Source organism: Neomonachus schauinslandi, chromosome 6, assembly GCF_002201575.2.
Source record: "Neomonachus schauinslandi chromosome 6, ASM220157v2, whole genome shotgun sequence".
NCBI lineage: Eukaryota > Metazoa > Chordata > Mammalia > Carnivora > Phocidae > Neomonachus > Neomonachus schauinslandi.
Window position 1 is genome coordinate 58,284,792 of NC_058408.1, and position 18,406 is coordinate 58,303,197.

The following is an 18,406-nucleotide window of genomic DNA, read 5'->3' on the forward strand; positions in this document are numbered from 1 at the left end:
ATAAATAAAAAATCTTTAAAAAAAAAAAAACTCAGTTTTTAAAAACTGTGTTTCTTGGGATTCCCATTCCAGGAGAAGACACTTGTTCAGGGCCTGGGGGAGTAACCTCAGAGCAGTGGGGCTCTAGATGCCCCCACCCCACTTGACCGGCAGCAACGAATTTCCGCTTTCTCTGATGGGCTTCGGCCTGTAAGCCTTGGGTGGGAAAGGTTTGAAACTGTCGCCCTACTCCACACGTTCACTACCATAGATGCTCAAGGTCACACAGGTATCTAGTGTCTATCGTCAGGTTGCTGGTCCCCAAAAAGGAAGGAGGAGAGAGGTAGCTGATGTGGGATTTGGGAACTGAGCTGTCTTTGCCTTCCTTGCTCTCTTTTGGGGTTGGTCTTCCAGGCTGGACGAGAGAACATGCAAGTTCATTTCTGGGGGACCGTGACGTGACCACGATGAAGGTTCATGGGCTGCTGGGAGGGGGCGCAGAGAAGTCACTCTTACAGCTACGATGAGATAGATCAGGGTAGGTACCTACCCAGTCTGGGAATCTGTTGCTGGCTACGATCTGTGATACCAGAGCCTTTCTTTTGTTGGTAACATCGGCTATTTATATGTGAGGGCAACGAGGCCTCTGTGTGCTCTGATTGTCTTCCAGTGATCCAAAACAACAGCCAGTCTTTACAAGGATAGCACGAAAACACGGCACTCTCTCTCACGAGGCAAGTCTGCCTTATGTAAGTGTGGCCTCTCTTTCCAGGCGCCTTCTGCCCAAGGAAGATCACAGAAGTCGGACCTGGAGTGAAACATAACCTTGGTGACTCCTGAACCTGGCGTGGTAATACTCTATGGCCCGTTTGTTCTCTTTGTTGAAATTCTCCGGCTTGGAGAACAGTGCTCCAGTCCTAAACAAATCCTAAAGGAGTCTCCATGAGAAAGAGTGGAAAGGAACCTGGTGTCTAAAGTAAAGGATTCCAGAAGCATTAAGAAGAGGAGCTTTATCCCTGAATCTGAAAGGGAGAAATTCCCTGTGCAGGTTCCAAGGCCTAAATGTGCGCGTTTTGTGCCCTCTCCTCTAGAAGGAGAGAGCAGATCCATAACCAGCACCCCCTGAGCTCTGACATAGCACTTACCTCCTCACCGTTCTGGCCCAGCTCTACCTTGGGGGGGAACAGGAGGAGGGAGCAGGGTGGTTTCCTTCTTGTCGGTTTACAGGCTGGTGTCTAGAGGGAGGGGGACAGACACACAGAGAGAAAAAGAGAGAGAGCTAATCAGGCAACAGGGAGGAAGAGGAGTAAGTGGAAGCTGGTTTTAGGAATGTTCAGGGATGTCCAGAGAGAAAAGATGGAGGGAGGGGTGACATGTCTTTAAGACGGACCCATTAGCCCTATGCATTAATTCTATTCCGCTGTCCACCCCTTCTGACTTCCAGGCTCCTGGCTCCTGGCCTGGTTCATTTCTGCTGGAACATCCTCTCTGACTTGAGATTCACTGGCCTGAAACAACATCTCAAAATGACACCTGCTTCCAGCTTCCAAGCGTTGCCGGCACCTTAGGTCAACACTATCTTCTTCACCCTTTATGACATTGCTATACTGTCTAGAAATTAAAGACTGGTTTTTCAGATGGGAAAACAAAAGCACAAAATACTGCACCTAAAAAAGCCTGATGGCTGCACCCCTGTTTGCCCCAAGGGGACCATCGCCCACCTTGGGGTGCAGTCTCCTTCCTGTCACTCCTCCTGAGCTCTGTATACTGTGTGACTTGGGAAAATCTAGCCCAAATCTCTCCAGCGTTGTGACAACCCTTTTTACACTGTCCTCTCCAACTGGATTCCCCTGGAGTCCGGTGGTCACTGGATCCCTGTCCTTCCTGATCCCTCGCCTCCCATCAGAATGCACTTCCCTGGATGTTTTCTCTTCCTCTTCAACTCTCAATTCGGAATCTGTTCCCCTCTCGCCTTGCCCCTGACTCCTGGACCCCGGGGCAGGAGCTGATCATGGGCATCTCTGTATTCTAAGCCAGTCCAGGTCTGGCACGTCTGGGCAGGATCTAAGTCTCCCACAGCCGATGATCAAGATGGAAATGAATCCAGACTCCCATGTTTCCAGCTCTCTGGCCTGTGTCTCCCCCCCCCCCCCCCCCGTCCCAGCCAGAGTGTAAGCCTCGCTCTGGTGGGGAAAGATTCTGCACAGGCCCAGCAGCCTGGCCACATTCCTCACATTCAGAGGGACCCCTCTCTGGCTTCTCTTCCTAATTTGGTAATTACCAAGGCTCCTCCCTCCCTCTCCTCTGGGCCTGACCCAGACTTCCCCTTCCTCCAGCCCCCTCCCAGAAGAGGGGCTCAGGAGCCGCCTGACTCACCTCCTTTGCAGTGGCAGCCTGCTCCCTGAACCGCCCGGCCAGCTGGGCCACCGAGGGGGGCGCCGAGTCATCCACATTGGCACTGGACTCTGCTGATCTGTCCTGGCAAACCAAGGGGAAGCGAAAGTTAACGGGCAAACGTGCACTCGGCTCTTCTCCATGTTGCTCCTGGGTGCCGCTGAGCTGTGGCCTGGAGCAGGGAAGTGGGGACAACGAGGTATTTTAATAGCATCTTGCAATTGGCCCCAGCGTCCAAGGATTTTAAAAACCATCCAGTCAACCACATTTAGTGCATTTTGACGATGCGCTCGGCCCTGGGTGTGGCTCTGGGGGTCTGGAGAGGAATAGACTGGGTCCTGTCCCGAAGGGGCACCCAGGGATCTGGGAAGTAGTATAAGCCCAGTGTTCCTCATTCTGCAAAGACCCAGACTGGAAAGGGGTATATCAGAGACGGCACAGGAGTCTCCTTCCCTTGGTCAGAAGAGGTCTTCAGAAATGGTGGCAAATGCTTTGGAAAGCAGGGCTTTAAGTGTATGGAACGGGGTAAGCAAATGCCCTCTATTGAACTTCGAACATGTATATAGGTCTTGTCTTCTCCACTTAAGTGAGTGCCTTGGACGAAGAAGCGTTCGGTACCTATTTGCTGAATTAATCAAGAAATAATCTGAGGGGCACGTAGCATGCAGATGAAAGCTGGACTGCCTGGATTCAACCCCTGGGTCGCTGCATCTCTTACTAGCTCAGTGACCGGGGCTAATGGCTTTACCTTTCTGTACCTTTCCGTGGATTGAATGATTCACTATCTGAAGTGCTGGGGCCAGGCGGGGCACACTGTGAAGAGCTTTGGAAGGCTTGTTATTCCTGCCAGCGGCGGGGTCCTTGCAAGAGCCCTTGTGCTGGTTCACATTAGGTCCTCGCATGATGCATTCCTGCTCTCCACAGCGTCCTTCCCCGAGAGAAGCTCAGCCCTTTCCCCTTCTGCTCCTTTTTGCTGAAGGAACTACCTGAAAGTCAGGTTTCTCCAAGTTGGCTACAAGCATGCGTGGGCCCCTGCTCTGCCACCAGCGCAGGTCACCGGTCCCTCCCTCCAGGTGCCTCCGGGCTTCCTGATGCGACCAAGACGCACCCTGGACACTGTTCGCGCCCACGTGCCACTTGTCACCGAGACACACTCGGTGAGTCAGCGAGCGCTGTAAACGGCACCCCACTTCTGACGTGTGGCATGTGGCCTACATAACCACCTGGTTTCAGTATTTTTTAAATGTCCTGTCCTAGAGACATTAGGCTCTTGTTTTGGGGACCACGATGACGGCATTTCTTACACAGCTGCAAATGCCCCCTACCACTTCCCCTCCTCACGTCAAGCCTGAAACTGGGATTTGGGCAGCAGCAGGCCCGAGAAAGCCCACCGTGGTCTCTGCACGGGGCTCGTGGCCCACAAAGACAAGGCATGCCCCCCTCCGGCTGCAGGCCTGCACCCCTGGGCACCACACGCATGTGCACGCAGGCTTCCTAGGCCCTCCTTTTTGTGCTAGAAGGTGTCTCCAACCTTTCTTATTTGGGTGCTCCCTCCAAAGTAAATGTCATTGGTCATGCTAGACCCTGGCTGGTTGGAGCAGGGGCAAGGCAAGCCCCAAGCCCCACTAACCTCTTGTTGTGAAGTGAAGTAAACGGAGCCGAGCTCTGTGAAGAAGGCTTTGTTCAGAGATGGGAAGGAGTGGCTGGAACACAGACCTTCAAATCTGAGAACAGGCTCTTCTGGAGGAAAGACCAGTTCGTCTTTACTGTTTCCTGCTATAATTCAAGGTCAAGCCCGTTCCAGCCTAAACACCCAATGCTGACTTCGCATACAGATGTGGAAGGATTCACCTCCATCCAGGGAGCCAGTGTTCCCCATAATGCTGGGGAAAAGCTGGGGAGCCTGAGCCCCCCCCAGGTCATGCCCCACTGGGCAGAGCTCCTGGGGCTCACACCTGTCTGCCTCCCACACCTGCCATGATAGGGGTGGTCACAGGCAAACATCTTGTCCTTCGGGTCCTATGGAGAGGCTTTAGCACAGAGCCTCTAATGGAGCCACTCTTGGCCGATTGGTTTGTCCATCTGTCTAACTTCCTGCCCACATAACAGATCAGTCTCTCTGTCCGTTGCTATTTATTGCTCGGGTCCTGCTGACAGTGTACTTTACCTCCGCTTCGAAGGCACCAATCACTGGTGCGCAGGAAGATACATTCCAGATAAAAATAGAGCTGTACAGGAATCAAAAACTCCTCCCTAACTTCCTCGTCTCGAAACAGGGCTTGGCAAGGGGCTCAGAAGTGGTAGAACTGGAAGCATTTAGGGCTTAAAAGCTGGGTTGAAGGAAAGATTATAAGACATCTGAGTTTGTTTTCCTGGAGCCCAGTGAATGGCTCTTCTTTAGAATGTCGAAGAACTCCAGAGCTTGTTGAAGCCTGGCAAATCCATTCACCACCAGCCCCTCTCCAGACTCTTATTCTGTGTTGTAGAAAACTGCCTTCTCCCAGCTGCCACACTGAAGCCCAGAGAGGGCAAGTAACTTAGCCAGAGTCACACAGTAGAAGCCAAACAGTGATCTATGAGACGCTTTACTCCAACACCTGCTAATCCAGCAATTGGTATCAGTTAGATAGTATAATTTGTGAAGGTGCTTTGAAAACTGTGAAGTGCTGTGTAAGAAGTGAAACTATTATTAGCCACTGGGTTGCACCGGTACAACGGGAGAAGCGTGGCCTTGGAGCTGGACGAAGCCGACGGCTCGGGCTGCTTGAGGCTCCGCCTGGGTTTCTGCCTTGCGATTCTGGCAGGTACAGCTGCTGACCTCCTCCAGCTCTTCAAAGGCGCACGGCCTCGGCTCCAGGTTAGCGAGCGACTCCTCTAGGTTTTTCTCCCGGCCCTGAGGCTGGTTTGGTAAGGCCACCGTCTCACCTGGACTGAGAAAGACTTCAGGGTCCCTGCCTAGCCCCAGACTTTCCTGGGACCCCACAGCCTCCCTGGGATTAAGTGTTCTTCCTCTGTCCCCAAGATGCCCATAAAGCATTTAACACAGAGCCCAGAGCGTAGAAAGTCCTTGTCGAAGGGCGCTTTCTTCCCCCTACCCCCACATCCAACTTAGCTCGGAGGGGCAGGGCTGTACCTGTTCCCAGAGTCGCTGACACCCTAACTTACCCCTTGGGACCGTGCCGGTCACAGGTTCTCCCCGGCCTGCCTCCGGCCTGGGTCTGAGTCACTGCTGAGACCTCAGTGCGTCTTGTCTTCTTGGGCTAATCTCTATGTCTTCAATCTGTTTTCTGGACTCAACTCCCTTTGTGCCTCGCTTTAGCTGACACTCGTCTTTCCAGACTGTGGGTCTCCACTCCATTCTCCTGGGCCCAGATCTTGCTCACCAAGCCCTCCCTGCCACCGATCCAGCCTGGCCCTGCCAGCCAGCTTGGAAACCACTCGTGTGGTTCCTGTCTGACTTTGCCAAGGCCAGAAAAAAAATCACCTCTGGTGTTTACTTTCCATTTCTATGGGACTTTCTTCTGAGAACTGAGGAGTCCCTGTGTCTGGACAGCATGGAACTTCCCCCGAGCTGTTGCCATGTTGAGTAAATACAATCTGCATGCTGCTGATCATCCACATAGTGGAACCTTTGTGTACAGGCCTGAATTGCGGGCTCTACCTACCTCCCTGACTCTGCCCCGGGTTCTCCATCCTCCTCCTTGGTCCAACGTCTAAGTATCTGACGCTGTCTGGGCCCTGGATTAGGGAAAAAAGGCACCAAGGGAGGCCTCTCCATCTACAGCTTGGAAGGAGAGGCAATGAGAGGACCAGCTTGGGGGCTGAGGAGCCCCTGCTCTTGGCTAGTAGGAAGGTTCTCTTTGCTCACCAGAAACAGGCCAGACAACCGAAGCCTTGAAAGTATGGAGTATGTTTGCTTCTTTGCTCTTTTAGAACGACGACGGATCTTTATTTATTTATTTATTTATTTTATTTTTTTTTTTAAAGATTTTTTTTATTTACTTATTTGACAGAGAGAGAGATAGCAAGAGCAGGAACACAAGCAGAAGGAGTGGGAGAGGGAGAAGCAGGCTTCCTGCCGAGCAGGGAGCCCGATGCGGGACTTGACCCCGGGACCCTGGGATCATGACCTGAGCCGAAGGCATACGCCCAACGACTAAGCCACCCAGGCACCCCACGACGACGGATCTTAACACGGTCCTTTAAGGGATTCACACCCTTCCAACATGACCATACTTAAACTGTCACTTCGAAAGGATCAACAGACTGTCTCTCTGGGATGCCACAATTGTTCCAGAGTTTTCCTTTACACTCCTACCTTATCCCTGACTCTTCAATTCACCCAACGTCCAGCCATTACCATCCTGGGATGATGCAAACGGCACTGGACTGGGAACCAGGAAGGCCCATTTGACCTACCTACATTCTTAGAGCACCTGCTTTGTGGGAAGCACAGTCTTTATAGCACTTGGTACACTTGCAGTAACTCTCAAAACACTTCTTCCGGGAGAGGAAACCACCCCAAGTTGCTGAGTGACTTGCTATTCAAGTCAGGAAGTGCCAGCACCAGACTTGTCTAGATACCAAAGCTCCAACTCTTTCCAGACCAACATGCTAAGGAACTCTAGACCTTTCCTGGAAGGGTTAGCTTACTCAGTCATTAATATATTCTGTCATCAATAAACATCTACTGTTCTAGGCCCTGGGGTATCACGGTAAACAAGACAGAGTCCTCACACTTAAGGGGTTGCTCTTCTGGGGGGGGACATATACACAGGTAAGTAAGAGGACTCGTTCAATGCTAAGGAAGAGATAAAATAGGGCATTTTATCTCTGGGGGTGGGGGAAGACATTTATGAGGAGGGACCATCTGAGTTAAATCCCAGCTGGGGAAAAGATGGGAAGAAAACTCTCCTGAGCAGAAAACACAGACAGAAACAAAGGCTGAGGGAGACACGGTGTGTAAGGGTGAGAGGGAGCCTGGGGGGCCACATTGTGGGAAGCAATTTGTAGTTTATTCTGAGGGCACAGCACACCTTTCGGAGGGTTTCAAAGAGGGGTGTGAGCTAGGTCACACACAAGAGACTCTCTGTGGAGGACGGATGGGAGTAGGGAGCAGAGAGACTAGGAAGAAGCTTCTGTAGGCGGTCCAGCTGAGTGCTAACAGTGGAGTGGCCAGGCTTGCAGCAGGCAGGGGGTCAGAATGGGGTATCTGGGGGCAGGACAGTGAGGAATTACTGATGCACTGGGTCTGGGGAACAAGGAAGGGAGCATCCAAGGACGACTCCTGGAAGTTTGATTTGGACAACGGGATGCAGGGCTCTTTTTTCCTGGCTTGGGAGAGAGGGTAGACGGGGGATGAACAGTTCTTTCTTGGTCGTGGAAGTTTGAAATGTCTGTAGACATCCAAGAGGAGATGCAGTAGAGGGAGCCGAACGTAACCAAGTCCAGGGCTCAGAGGAGGTGTCCAGGCTGGACCCAGAACTTGGAAAGTCACTCGTTAGGGCTGGTATTCGCAGTCACAGGACGAGATGAAATCAGAGGATGCACAGAATAAGGAAAGGAGAGGGTCCACAGACTCAACTCCGGGCACCGAGCTGGCTCTCCTGTGGCCGCAATGTGGGCCTGGCAGACATTTTCCTGCAGACTGCAGAAGGGATATCCCGTGGGGGCCGGAAGAACACTGTGGCTCAGGCGACAGACGGTGAGAATCTTGGGATGTCACCGCACAGAAAAAGCATCGCGTCCGCCCCCCGTGCTGCTGAGACCCTTCTTCACCATTTCTTAAACATCTGTAGACACCGCAACAGGTACTGGGATCACCGTGGTGGCCCTTAGAGGGTAAATGGCCCTTTTTGGAGGAGGTGGGAATGGAGAGGAGGTGAAGAAGGGGAAAAACAGCAACAAGATGAGGCAGAGGAATAGCAAGGGTTTATGTGAACGCTGATCAAATATTTCATGTAAGCCCCCAAAAGTCCCAAATATCCCCTACCTGCCCGTTTGTAGGCTTTAAGGATCTGAAAATAGTAGGTCCTTGGCCTCTGAGATTCTCTCCCAGGGGAAACCCAGGTAAGGGACTATGCTCACATGGAGGACTCACAGACCCCTGCCCCGGGGAGCGTGTCCCTCCTGAAGACCTTTAGGGCTTCCCACTTCCTCCCAGGATGTGGTTGCAGCCCAGCAGCGTGGACAGAATTTAGCAGCCCTCGGTCGGTTGGTGGGACACACTATGATACGTTAGTGGTCTTAGAATCAGTGTAGCCCACAGCCTCAGGTGCATGGCGGGCCATCCAGGAGTGGTCAGCTGGGTTAGTGGTGGTGGGACAGGCTGGGTTAAGGTCCAGGTGCCTTCCCGGGTCACAGCAGGGACAACAGAGAAGGGGGATAGAGATGTTCATCCCGAGTGCCATTATAGTGATAGGACCTCATAGATGTAATTTGGGAGATAAGATCTGTTAAATGTCTCTATCAAACCCATTACCTATTGGACAAGCATAAGGAAAACACATTTATTTTGAGTCTGGGCTCTAGTCTTGGATGTGGGTCTTGCTGACCCCCAGTTTCTTCATCTGTAAACAGAATTCTTAACATCCATCAGCCTTTGTTCCAACCCAATCTGCAACACGTGCCCTGTTTCCTGGAGGCTGTGCCAACATTCTCCCAGGGACACCAGGAGGTGGCTAGAATCCCCAGAGTCCCCACAAGATTCAGAATGAGCCTTGTCTATCGCAGGAGGAGTGCACAGCTGGCGATGTTCTCATGCTCTGCGTGGGACAGTAGAGCACGGAGCTCAGGCTTGGAGCCAGACTGCCTGGGTTCAAATCCTGCCTCTGCATTTACTAGTTCTGTGTTTTGGACGAGGTACCTAAATTTTTTGTGCCTCAGTTTCTTTTTTCTTTTTTTAAAGATTGTATTCGTTTATCTGAGAGAGAGAGACCGAGAGAAAGAGAGAGAGAGAGAATGAGCAGGGGGAGGGGGAGAGGGAGGGGAAGAGAGAGAGGGAGAAGCAGGCTCCCCGCTGAGCTCAAACCCAGGACCCTGGGATGGTGATCCAAACCAAAGGCAGACAACTGACTGAGCCACCCAGGCTCCCCTTTTAGTATATATGCTGCTCAAGTGAGCACGGTGCCTCGTTTCTATCTGTAAAATGGGGATGATAATGGTAGCACCTGTGATATATGGTCATTGGAAGGATTTAATGAGCTCATGCATGTAAAATGCTTAGAACGGGGCGTGGCATGAAGTCAGCGTTCCAGAATTGTTAGCTATTACCAAATGCTGGCTATGGGGCTGGTGCCTACTCTCGCTCTCCCATTCCCTTTGGGTCACCGAAGCCTCAGGGGGAGCTCCAGCTGGCTAAGATGTGCTCCCTGCTGTTTCCTGCACTCAGGAATCTGTTGCTCAGGTGGGGCCATCTCGACTCCGCCATTTTAGTTGGCTATCTTATTACCAAGGCAGACTCTCAACAGACACTCCATCACTGAGTGTTCAAACCATCCCTGAGAAACTGATGTGCACCGTAATGAGCGACTAAAACAATAAGCAAAGCTAAGTTTAATTTTATGCTTCTTAGGGTCATGACATAGGTCATGAATACATACGCATCCCAGCTGCCCAAAGCTCTGTGTCAAATCCAAAGAGTTGGATCAAAATATCAAGTCCACGGCCACTCACTGATGAATGCATAGGCAACCGTGGCATACCCATGTATTGGACTATCACTTGGCCATGAGAAGGAATGAAGTATTGATCACGCTATAGTGTGGATGAACCTTGAAGACATGATGCTTGCTCAGTGAAAGAAGCCAGTCACAGAAGATCACATATTGCATGATTCCGTTTATATGAAACGTCCAGAATAAACAAATCTGTGGAGACAGAGAGTAGATTCCCAGCAGTAATAGATTACTCTGTCATAGATTACTACAGAGAGTAGTGGTTGCGTAGGGCTGGAGGGGAAGGGAAGACAAGGAGGTGGGGTAGTGCTAAGGCATATGGGGTATCTTTTTTGGTGAGGTGACAAAAATGTTATAAAATTGACCATAGTGATGGTCGCACAACTCTGTGAATATACAAAAAACCATCGAATTTTACCCTTTAAGTGGGTAAAAAAAAATTGTATGGTATGTAAATTCTCTCTCAATAGAACTTGTTGGTTTGGGAGTGGGAGAGGCCAATGGAGAGAAACCAGCTCTGTTTCTATGTTCCTGACTTCCCTTCCGTCGTGTTTAGCATCCTCCATCCACAGGTTTGGGCTTTGCCAGGCTCCCAGCATGCCTTACAGCTGCAGACTCATCTAAGGAGTCTCTTCCAACTTGCTGCTGGAGGGGCTGATTATGCAGCCTTATAAGTTTGTGAGGAGGACAGAATGAGTTTGATGGTCAAGCACCCAGGGAAGGGCCTGATACTTAGGAGGCACTCAATTCATGGTCGTTCACTTCTTTACTCACTCAGTGAATATCTACTGAGCATCTTTCATGTGCCCAGCACTGGCTAAGTGTGGGGATATAAAGTTGAAAGTTCATGGTCCTGGAGCTCAAGGAGCTGAAAGACAGAATAATAAAAATCACCATAATGCAGAAAGACCGTGGCTGTAATTGGGAAATGCATGTCATTGCCGTGGAAGCTTAGGAGAAGGGGCACTTAGGTTTTGTGAGTGAATCAGGGAAAGCTTCATGGAGGAAGTGATGCTTAAGCAACCTTGAAGGGTAAATAAGAGCTTGGCAGGAGGGAAGGAGGGAGTGGGGGGAGAGGGAGGAGGTCATACCAGGCACAGGAGTGGACTGGCAGGTGCAAAGTGTCAAAGCGTGGAAGACGAATATGTCTTTGGGAAACTTTAATTGGTTCAATATGGTCTAAGTGGAAAGGGGATGAAAGAGAGGAAGAGAAAGAGAAAGATGTGGCCTGTCCAGGGGGAGGCAGATCCAGGTTTTAATCCGGGCGCTAGCACTTATGTCTCAGCCGTACGGGTGACCTTGGGCAAACCTTATGTCTCTGAGTCTCAGTTTCGTTACCTGTAATATCAGGTTGATAATCCCTGTCTCGCTGTGTTGTAATGAGGAAGACATGAGATGACAGGGGCCCTCAGAGCCAACACCTGCTGTGAGCGTCCTCTGTGCTCGACCCTGACCTCCCGGGACGTGTGCAAGAAAGCCACAGTGCTCCGGAGGTGCTCCGGAGTGTGGACTTTAGTCCCCAGGCGATGGTGAGCTAACAACACATGGTGGAGAGCTACAGGCTTTGCTGTATAAGGGGATCCCTCTGGAAGCAGATGGGATAATAGCATGTATTTCCACCCATTCTGCAGTCCTTGGGCGACAAAGGGGATTTGCCGCTGCTCTTTGAAGGTGGGGCTGTTGAGAAGGAAAGTGTGTTTCCATCATCATCTTCTTCCTCCTCTCCTCCTTTTCTTCTCCTTCTCCTGATTATGATTATTGCTTGCTACCACCTCATGCAGGGAGCACTCGGAGGCTGGCTGGTAGGGCCACTGGTAGGTCCTGAGCATAGTCTTGGATCTGCCCCTTTCCTTGTGTGACTTTGGTCAACTCACATGGGCTCTTGAAGCCTCAACCTCCTCATCTGTACAGTGGGAATAATGCCCGCCTCCCCTTCCTCATGGGATAGTTGTGAGGCTTTACAGACATGATGGTGAATGCACACTGGGTGGAGGAGACAGAAATGGCCATGATGGGTGCTGCCTGCACCCCAGAGTTTATGCGCTACTGGGAAACAGGGACAGTTAAAACATATTTAAAGTGTAATAGATCTGCATGGTAGGCAGAATAATGGCCCGCAAAGACGTCCGCATGCTAATCCCTGAAACCCGTGAATATGGTAGGTTCCATGGCAAAGGAGAATGAAGGTAGCAGATGAAATCAGGTTGCTAATCAGCTGCCCTTAAAATAGGGAGATCGTCCTGAATGAGCTGGGTGGTCCCAGGGCAGTCAGGTGGCTTCCTAGATGTGGCAGAGTGGGGTGGAAGGGGGCTGAGCGTCTGAATTAGTGAGGCTGTGGGGAGGGCCCAATCCATCCCCGCTGGCCCTGAAGATGGAAGGGGGGCCACAGCCGAGACAGGCAGGCAGCCTCAGAGCTGGGGAATCGCGAGGAAGCAGTTTTTCCCCTAGAGCCTCCAGAAGCAACACAGCCCTGCCAACAACTTGATTTTAGTGCAATGAGACCCACGTCAAACTTGTGACTGCCGGATCTGCAAGGTGATAGACTTCCACTGTTTCAGCTACAGTTTGCTACGTTGGGGAAAGACTACGGTGAGCCGGCCAAGGCTTGCTGAGCAGCCCCCCTCTGTGCGCTCGAGCTGTGGGCACGTAGTTGTGAAGACAAGGTGCCTGCTCTCACTGGGACCCACATTTGGTGGAGGGACCGGCAGTGAACAAACGAGCGAGTGAACGCAGAGTATGGGAGTGGTGCTAATGTCCTGAGGGGGCACTGGGCGCAGCTTTAGTGCTTGTGGTCACAGGACACCTCCCTGGTGGGGGGGGGGGGGAAGAGGAGGAGAAGAGGGGAGAGGTGACATTGAGTTGAGGATGCTGTGATTGGAGAAGGCCAGGGTGAAAAGACAGCCTGGGCAGCAGCCTGGCCAGAGGCATCTGGGAAGGCTTCCAGGAAGAAGCACCCACCTGGCCAAGCTTGAAGGATGAGCACAGCTGGTCCCTCTCCCCCCGGGGAGAGCAGGATGTGTGAAGGCTGTGAGGCCAGGGGTGGCTCAGGAAGCACAAGAGGTCCCTAAGCCTGGTGCAGGGCTTGAGGCGTGAGGGATGAGACGAGCAGCCGGAATGGGAAGGGCCCCCTAAGCCGGGGCCCTGTTCTAAGGGCCATGCAAAGTCATCAGAGCGTTTTAAGCAAAACCACTGGATTTATTCTGATGCTCCCTCTGGCTGAGAAATGGATGGGCTGGGGACAGGGAGCCCAGTTTGGAGGCTGTTGCCATTGTGATAAAAGGGGGACAGTGAGCACATGGACAACCCACCGCTGCCCACAGAGGTGGACCCTGGCCCTGAATGATGCTTTCACTGGGCCAAGCCTCCTTGCTGCTTCTGGATCTGCCAGGGGAGCCATGAGGTGAATTTGGGAAGAGCGAATATGGAGGAACGGGAAGGGGGCTGAGCCCTGAGAAACGTTGAGGGCCGACAACTTCTGGGGGCAGTGGCCAGGTTAACAGAAAGTCTGGTGACAGGGGGCCAAAGGGTTTGAAACTCGGCTCCTGCTACAAGGTGATGGTGGGCAAAGGCTGCAAAGAGAGGGAGAGGGTGCTGGGGTGAGGAGGTGGCCTCCAGCCTGGGCTTCCCACACACTGTCACCTGTCCCTGCCCCTCCTCCCACAGTGGGGCAGAGGAGCAGGTCAACCCCAGCCTTGTCCGTCAGGCAGCCTCTGAACGGCGGGCCTTCTCTTCGCTTTTGTCCTTTCTCTGTAGGGCAAAGGGGGAGGGCGTGAAAGAAGTGACTGCCGAGCCGGCAGGGGTGATTTAGGGGGTTTCGCCCACCGAGGCCGACAAATCAACCTGCCATCCTTGGCTCCTCGAAGTGAGGCCAGAAATGCCCTCCCCTGTACCCCTCTCACGCTGCTTAGTCCCACAGTAAAGCCGATTTCACTGAGGGCCCCTCGAAGTCTGGGGGGGGGGGCCAGGGAGCCACCCAGGCTAGCGGCAGCCACCTGAGTCACTGCGAGTACCCCCCCTCCCCGGGGAGGCATTTCTGCTTCCCGAGTGACAGTGACTGTCAGCGTGTGTCCTGGGGTCTGGGACATGTGTCCTTCGGGCCACAGCAGAAAGCCGAGACATACCTTCTAAGTTTAGAACAAGTCACCCGAGGACCTGGGCCTGCCCCCCGTCAGCCGCAGTCTCTCCTGTTACAGTAACTCCCCTGGCCTCCCGTCCTCCCCCCCGAGGCTGAAGCTGGACTCGCCACAGGGACACCCTCCGACGCTCTGTGGGTTAGGTCACCATGGGCAGGGCGCAGTGCTGGGCCCTCTGCTCCCTCCTGTTGTTTTACCACATCTAGGACTCATTCGTTCATCCATCCATCCTTCCATTCTTCCTGTGCTCCGGGCCCTGCGCTGGGATATAACAACGAACCAGAGGACACTGGCCCTTTCCTCACGGAAGCTAGTGAGGGAGCCATGCATTCGACAACCATCCTTAGTTTTACCCAGTTTATTGTTCATCAGGGCAGAAAATGATACAGAGGGAAAGGACTGGGGGAGAGAAGTAGAAGGGACGCAAGCAAGGTGTGTGTGGAAGGGAGGGAGTAGCCAAGAGCATTCCAAGGAGAGTTGATACAAAGGCCAAGAAACCAGAAGAACAGGTGTTTGAGAAAATGAAAGGAGGCTGGAGCTCAGAGAGCTGATCCAATGCCCACAGTTCTGTAAGCTTGTCTCCTTCTGCTGTAATCTCTGAGCACGGGGACCATGTATTATTCATGCCCCCCCGCCCCCAGCCTATTGCCTGGCCCATAGTAAGTGCTCAATAAATGCCAGTAAAGGAGTGAATGAAGAAATGAAGGGTGCTGCAGCACCCCTGGGCTGACATTGTGAAAGCTCTATAAATATAGATCAGGACCTTGAAGTGAAAATGGAAACAAAGTGTCAGCCAGGGTTGGCTCTGGGCTTACCACACTTGAATATTTTCATTAAGGCTCATTGACTCATCCAAGGTCACTGGAATAGTAACTAGAGGGCAGAGAATGAGATCTTCCTTGCTGGGTCTAATACTTAGCAATCTGAGCCTCTGGTCTCTACTTGAAGCTAGGCAATCCATCATAATTTCAGGTTCCCATCCCTGGGTATCTGTCGTCTCCAGTTTTAACAACCCAATTTATCCTAAAACATGACATACCTAAAACACACTTACAATGTGTCTATTTCTGTATCTAGAATGGTGGAATCTCCCTGTTGTAGCCAGCGCTGTCCACACTCCGAGTGATCTAGCCATACCTACTACCACCGCTCACACGTCTCTTTAGAAACTGGTTTTTAATTAGTAATAGCAATCTTCTGCTACGTATTTTCTCCACAGTAATAAAACAGCTCATCTGCTGAATGTTTATCATGCCAGGTGCTGTGTTAAGATCATCTTTTTCTTTTCTTTTTTTTTAAGATTTTATTTATTTGGCAGAGAGAGACACAGCGTGAGAGGGAACACAAGCAGTGGGAGTGGGAGAGGGAGAGAGAGAAGCAGGCTTCCCGCAGAGCAGGGAGCCCGATGTGGAACTTGATCCCAGGACCCAGGGATCATGACCCGAGCCAAAGGCAGATGCTTAACCACTGAGCCACCCAGGTGCCCTAAGATCATCTCTTTCAATTCTCATGACATCCCTGGGACATGGGTTTCATAATCACCTCCAGTTTGCTGATGACAACACAGAGAGCTCAAGTAACTGGTCCAATATCACAGGCCTACTCATACAGGCTTCGCATCCACGCGCAGATGCTCTGCTAAAACCTGTGTTCCTAACCACAATACTATTTTGCCTCCAGCAGAAAAGCATTTGGCAATTCACATTTTCGGATTAAAAAGTACGCATCAAATTTAGTAATAATAAGACAAACAACCCAGTAAAAGGATGGGCAAAGGATTTGAGCAGACATTTCACCAGAAAAGATATATGAGTGGCTAATAAGCACATGAGTGATTAAGTAAACGCAAATTGGAACTGCAAAGAGACACGACTGCACACCCACAAGATGGCTAAGATGCAACTACAGACAATACCAAATGTTGGGGAGGCTATAGAACAACTGGAACCCTCATACCATTGGTGAGAATGCTAAATGGGATAGCCACTTAGAAAAATATTTTGGCAGTTTCTCCTCATCAAGTTAAATGTATACTGACTGAACAACCCAACAATCCCACTCTTAGGTATTTGCCCAAGAGATATGAAAACATATGTCCACATAAAAACTCGCGTGCAAATATTTAGAGCAGTTTTATTCTTAATGGCCCAGATCTAGAAACAACCCAAATGTCCACCAACTGGTGAGTGGGTAAACAAACATATTGTGTGTTGTATCACAGAGTACTCCTCAAACAAAAGGAATGAACCAGTGATACGCACAACAACATGGATGAATCTCGAAAGCGGTATGCCAAGTGAAAGAAGTCAGACACAAAACACTACCAGTATGATTCCATTTACATGATATTTTTAAAAGGCAAAGCTATAATGACTGAGAGCAGATCACTGATTGCCCGGGACCAGGGGTAGGGACAGGGGATTGACTCCAAAGGGTACAAGGCAACTTGTGAGGTGATGGAAATGTTCTATCTCTTGATGGTGGTCTGTATCTTGTGGTGGTGGTTACATGACTGTACACAGTTGTCAACACATCAAATTGTACACTTAAAACAGGTGAATTTTATCGTGTACAAATTTTACCTTATGAATGTGATAAAGCAAGCAAGAATGGTGAAGAAAGCACAGAATTTGAGGCCTGAGAAGCCCAGGTTTTTTACTACCACGGGTGGTGGAATCTCAGGCAATCAACTCACCTGCTTAGAGTCTCATCTGTAAAATGCGGATAATAACAGCCCCTACGGGGTCATGGGGATGCTAAGAGCTAGTGTTTGATCAGATAGTTGGGATTCAAATCCAAACCCTTCCCCCTACCAGAAGTGTGATCTTAGGCAAGACACTTAACTTCGCTGAGCCTCAGTTTCCCCGCTTGTAAAATAAGGCCTATCTCATCTGATTATATTATATTATTTGGGTTATAAAGCCCAGAGCAGATAATGCACATAGTGCCTGGCACATGACAAGCTTTCCCTCACGTTGTTGTCCCCTAAGGTACTGATTGCCACACGGTCAGTGTTAGTTGGGACGCGGCCCCGCTGCACTCCTTACAGGGACGCCAGGCGGCTGCCAGTTGGTGTTGAAGCACTGCAAGGGCTGGGTGGAGATCTGCCGCTGCCAAGTCATTTTCCCTCTCACCCTGCAGAACAAGTTGGCAGACCAGGTGGGTTGGCACCGCATCTTAGTGTCAGAGGAATTTACAAACAGGAATTTTCTGAATCACGCAAAACAGCAGACTGGCTAACTCAAGTGTGATTCTGGACTCCAGCCATGAGCAGCCTAACTCACGGCAGAGCCATTCATGCGCTGGGGTCACGTGGGTGTCTGGAGGATGTGAAGTGGGATGATGCGGGCAGGACCAGGCTTCTGTAGGTGGGGAAGGGTCTTGCCTTTTTCCCAGGACCCTGCACCATGAAGGGGCCATAAAAGGAAAGCCCCATAGCCAGAGTGCGAGGGTTGTGCCTGCCCCAGCAGGTCCAAGTCCGAGCAGGACAGTGTCTCAAGTGGGAGCAGATGCCCTCTGGGGCTACTGTAGGTGAATGCCTTGGGCAGCTCTCCGGGGAACATGCATGGGTCCAGATGGTGCAGGGAGTGGGAATAAGGGGTTAAGTTCCTGGGAAGACATGCTCTGTCCCGCAGAAGGGGAGATCCAGATGAGTTATTTCAAGAGCTGAGCAGCCTGGGGGTGGGAAGGCCACTGACCCAGCGGTCAGGGGAGCTGTGTGAACTCTCCGCCCCTCCCTGCCCTTTTGTTTCCTCATCTGTGAAATGTGGGGCTCACCAAGGCCCCCTGAGCTAGCTCGCTCTTTGGTTTTTCACGTTAACACCACTACGAAGAGAACGGGGAACACTTAGCTTATCTGTCTTGGGTAGATGGCAATGGGGGCAGGCAGCCCCACTGAGTTCGGGCAGAATGGGAGCACACTGCCAGGAAGTTCAGGAATCCCAAGGAAATGCCGTGGTAACCCTGAACAGCTTTGCATACAGCTCTTCTCCTCCTCTTCCCAAAGATGAGTCCAAGAGCGGAACCCTCTCCCACTCTCAATCCGGGAATCAAACGGGTAATGCGATATAATCCCTTCATTCCAAATTAGCAAGCCAGGGGCCAGTGATTCTTTTGGCAAGAAGAGTCTAAGAGCAGCAAGACGGCATGGCTCAAACAGCCGAGGAAGCGTTTAGCCCTTAAAGAGAGAGTGGGTGAGAACCCAGGAACAAAGAACAACCCACA

The 18,406-nt window shown here is 51.3% G+C and overlaps 1 protein-coding gene across 2 annotated transcripts in view; it reads right to left on the reverse strand.

Moving 5' to 3' along the window:
* RCSD1 (RCSD domain containing 1) overlaps positions 1-18,406 on the reverse strand; it is a 64,285-nt gene that overhangs the window by 16,206 nt on the left and 29,673 nt on the right. For both annotated transcript variants that reach the window (XM_021682664.2, XM_021682665.1), the window contains exons 2-3: positions 2,356-2,457; positions 1,125-1,214 (exon numbers count right to left, since the gene is read on the reverse strand). In XM_021682664.2, coding sequence (XP_021538339.1) covers positions 1,125-1,214; positions 2,356-2,457 — 192 coding nt within the window. The remainder of the gene's footprint in view (positions 1-1,124; positions 1,215-2,355; positions 2,458-18,406) is intronic.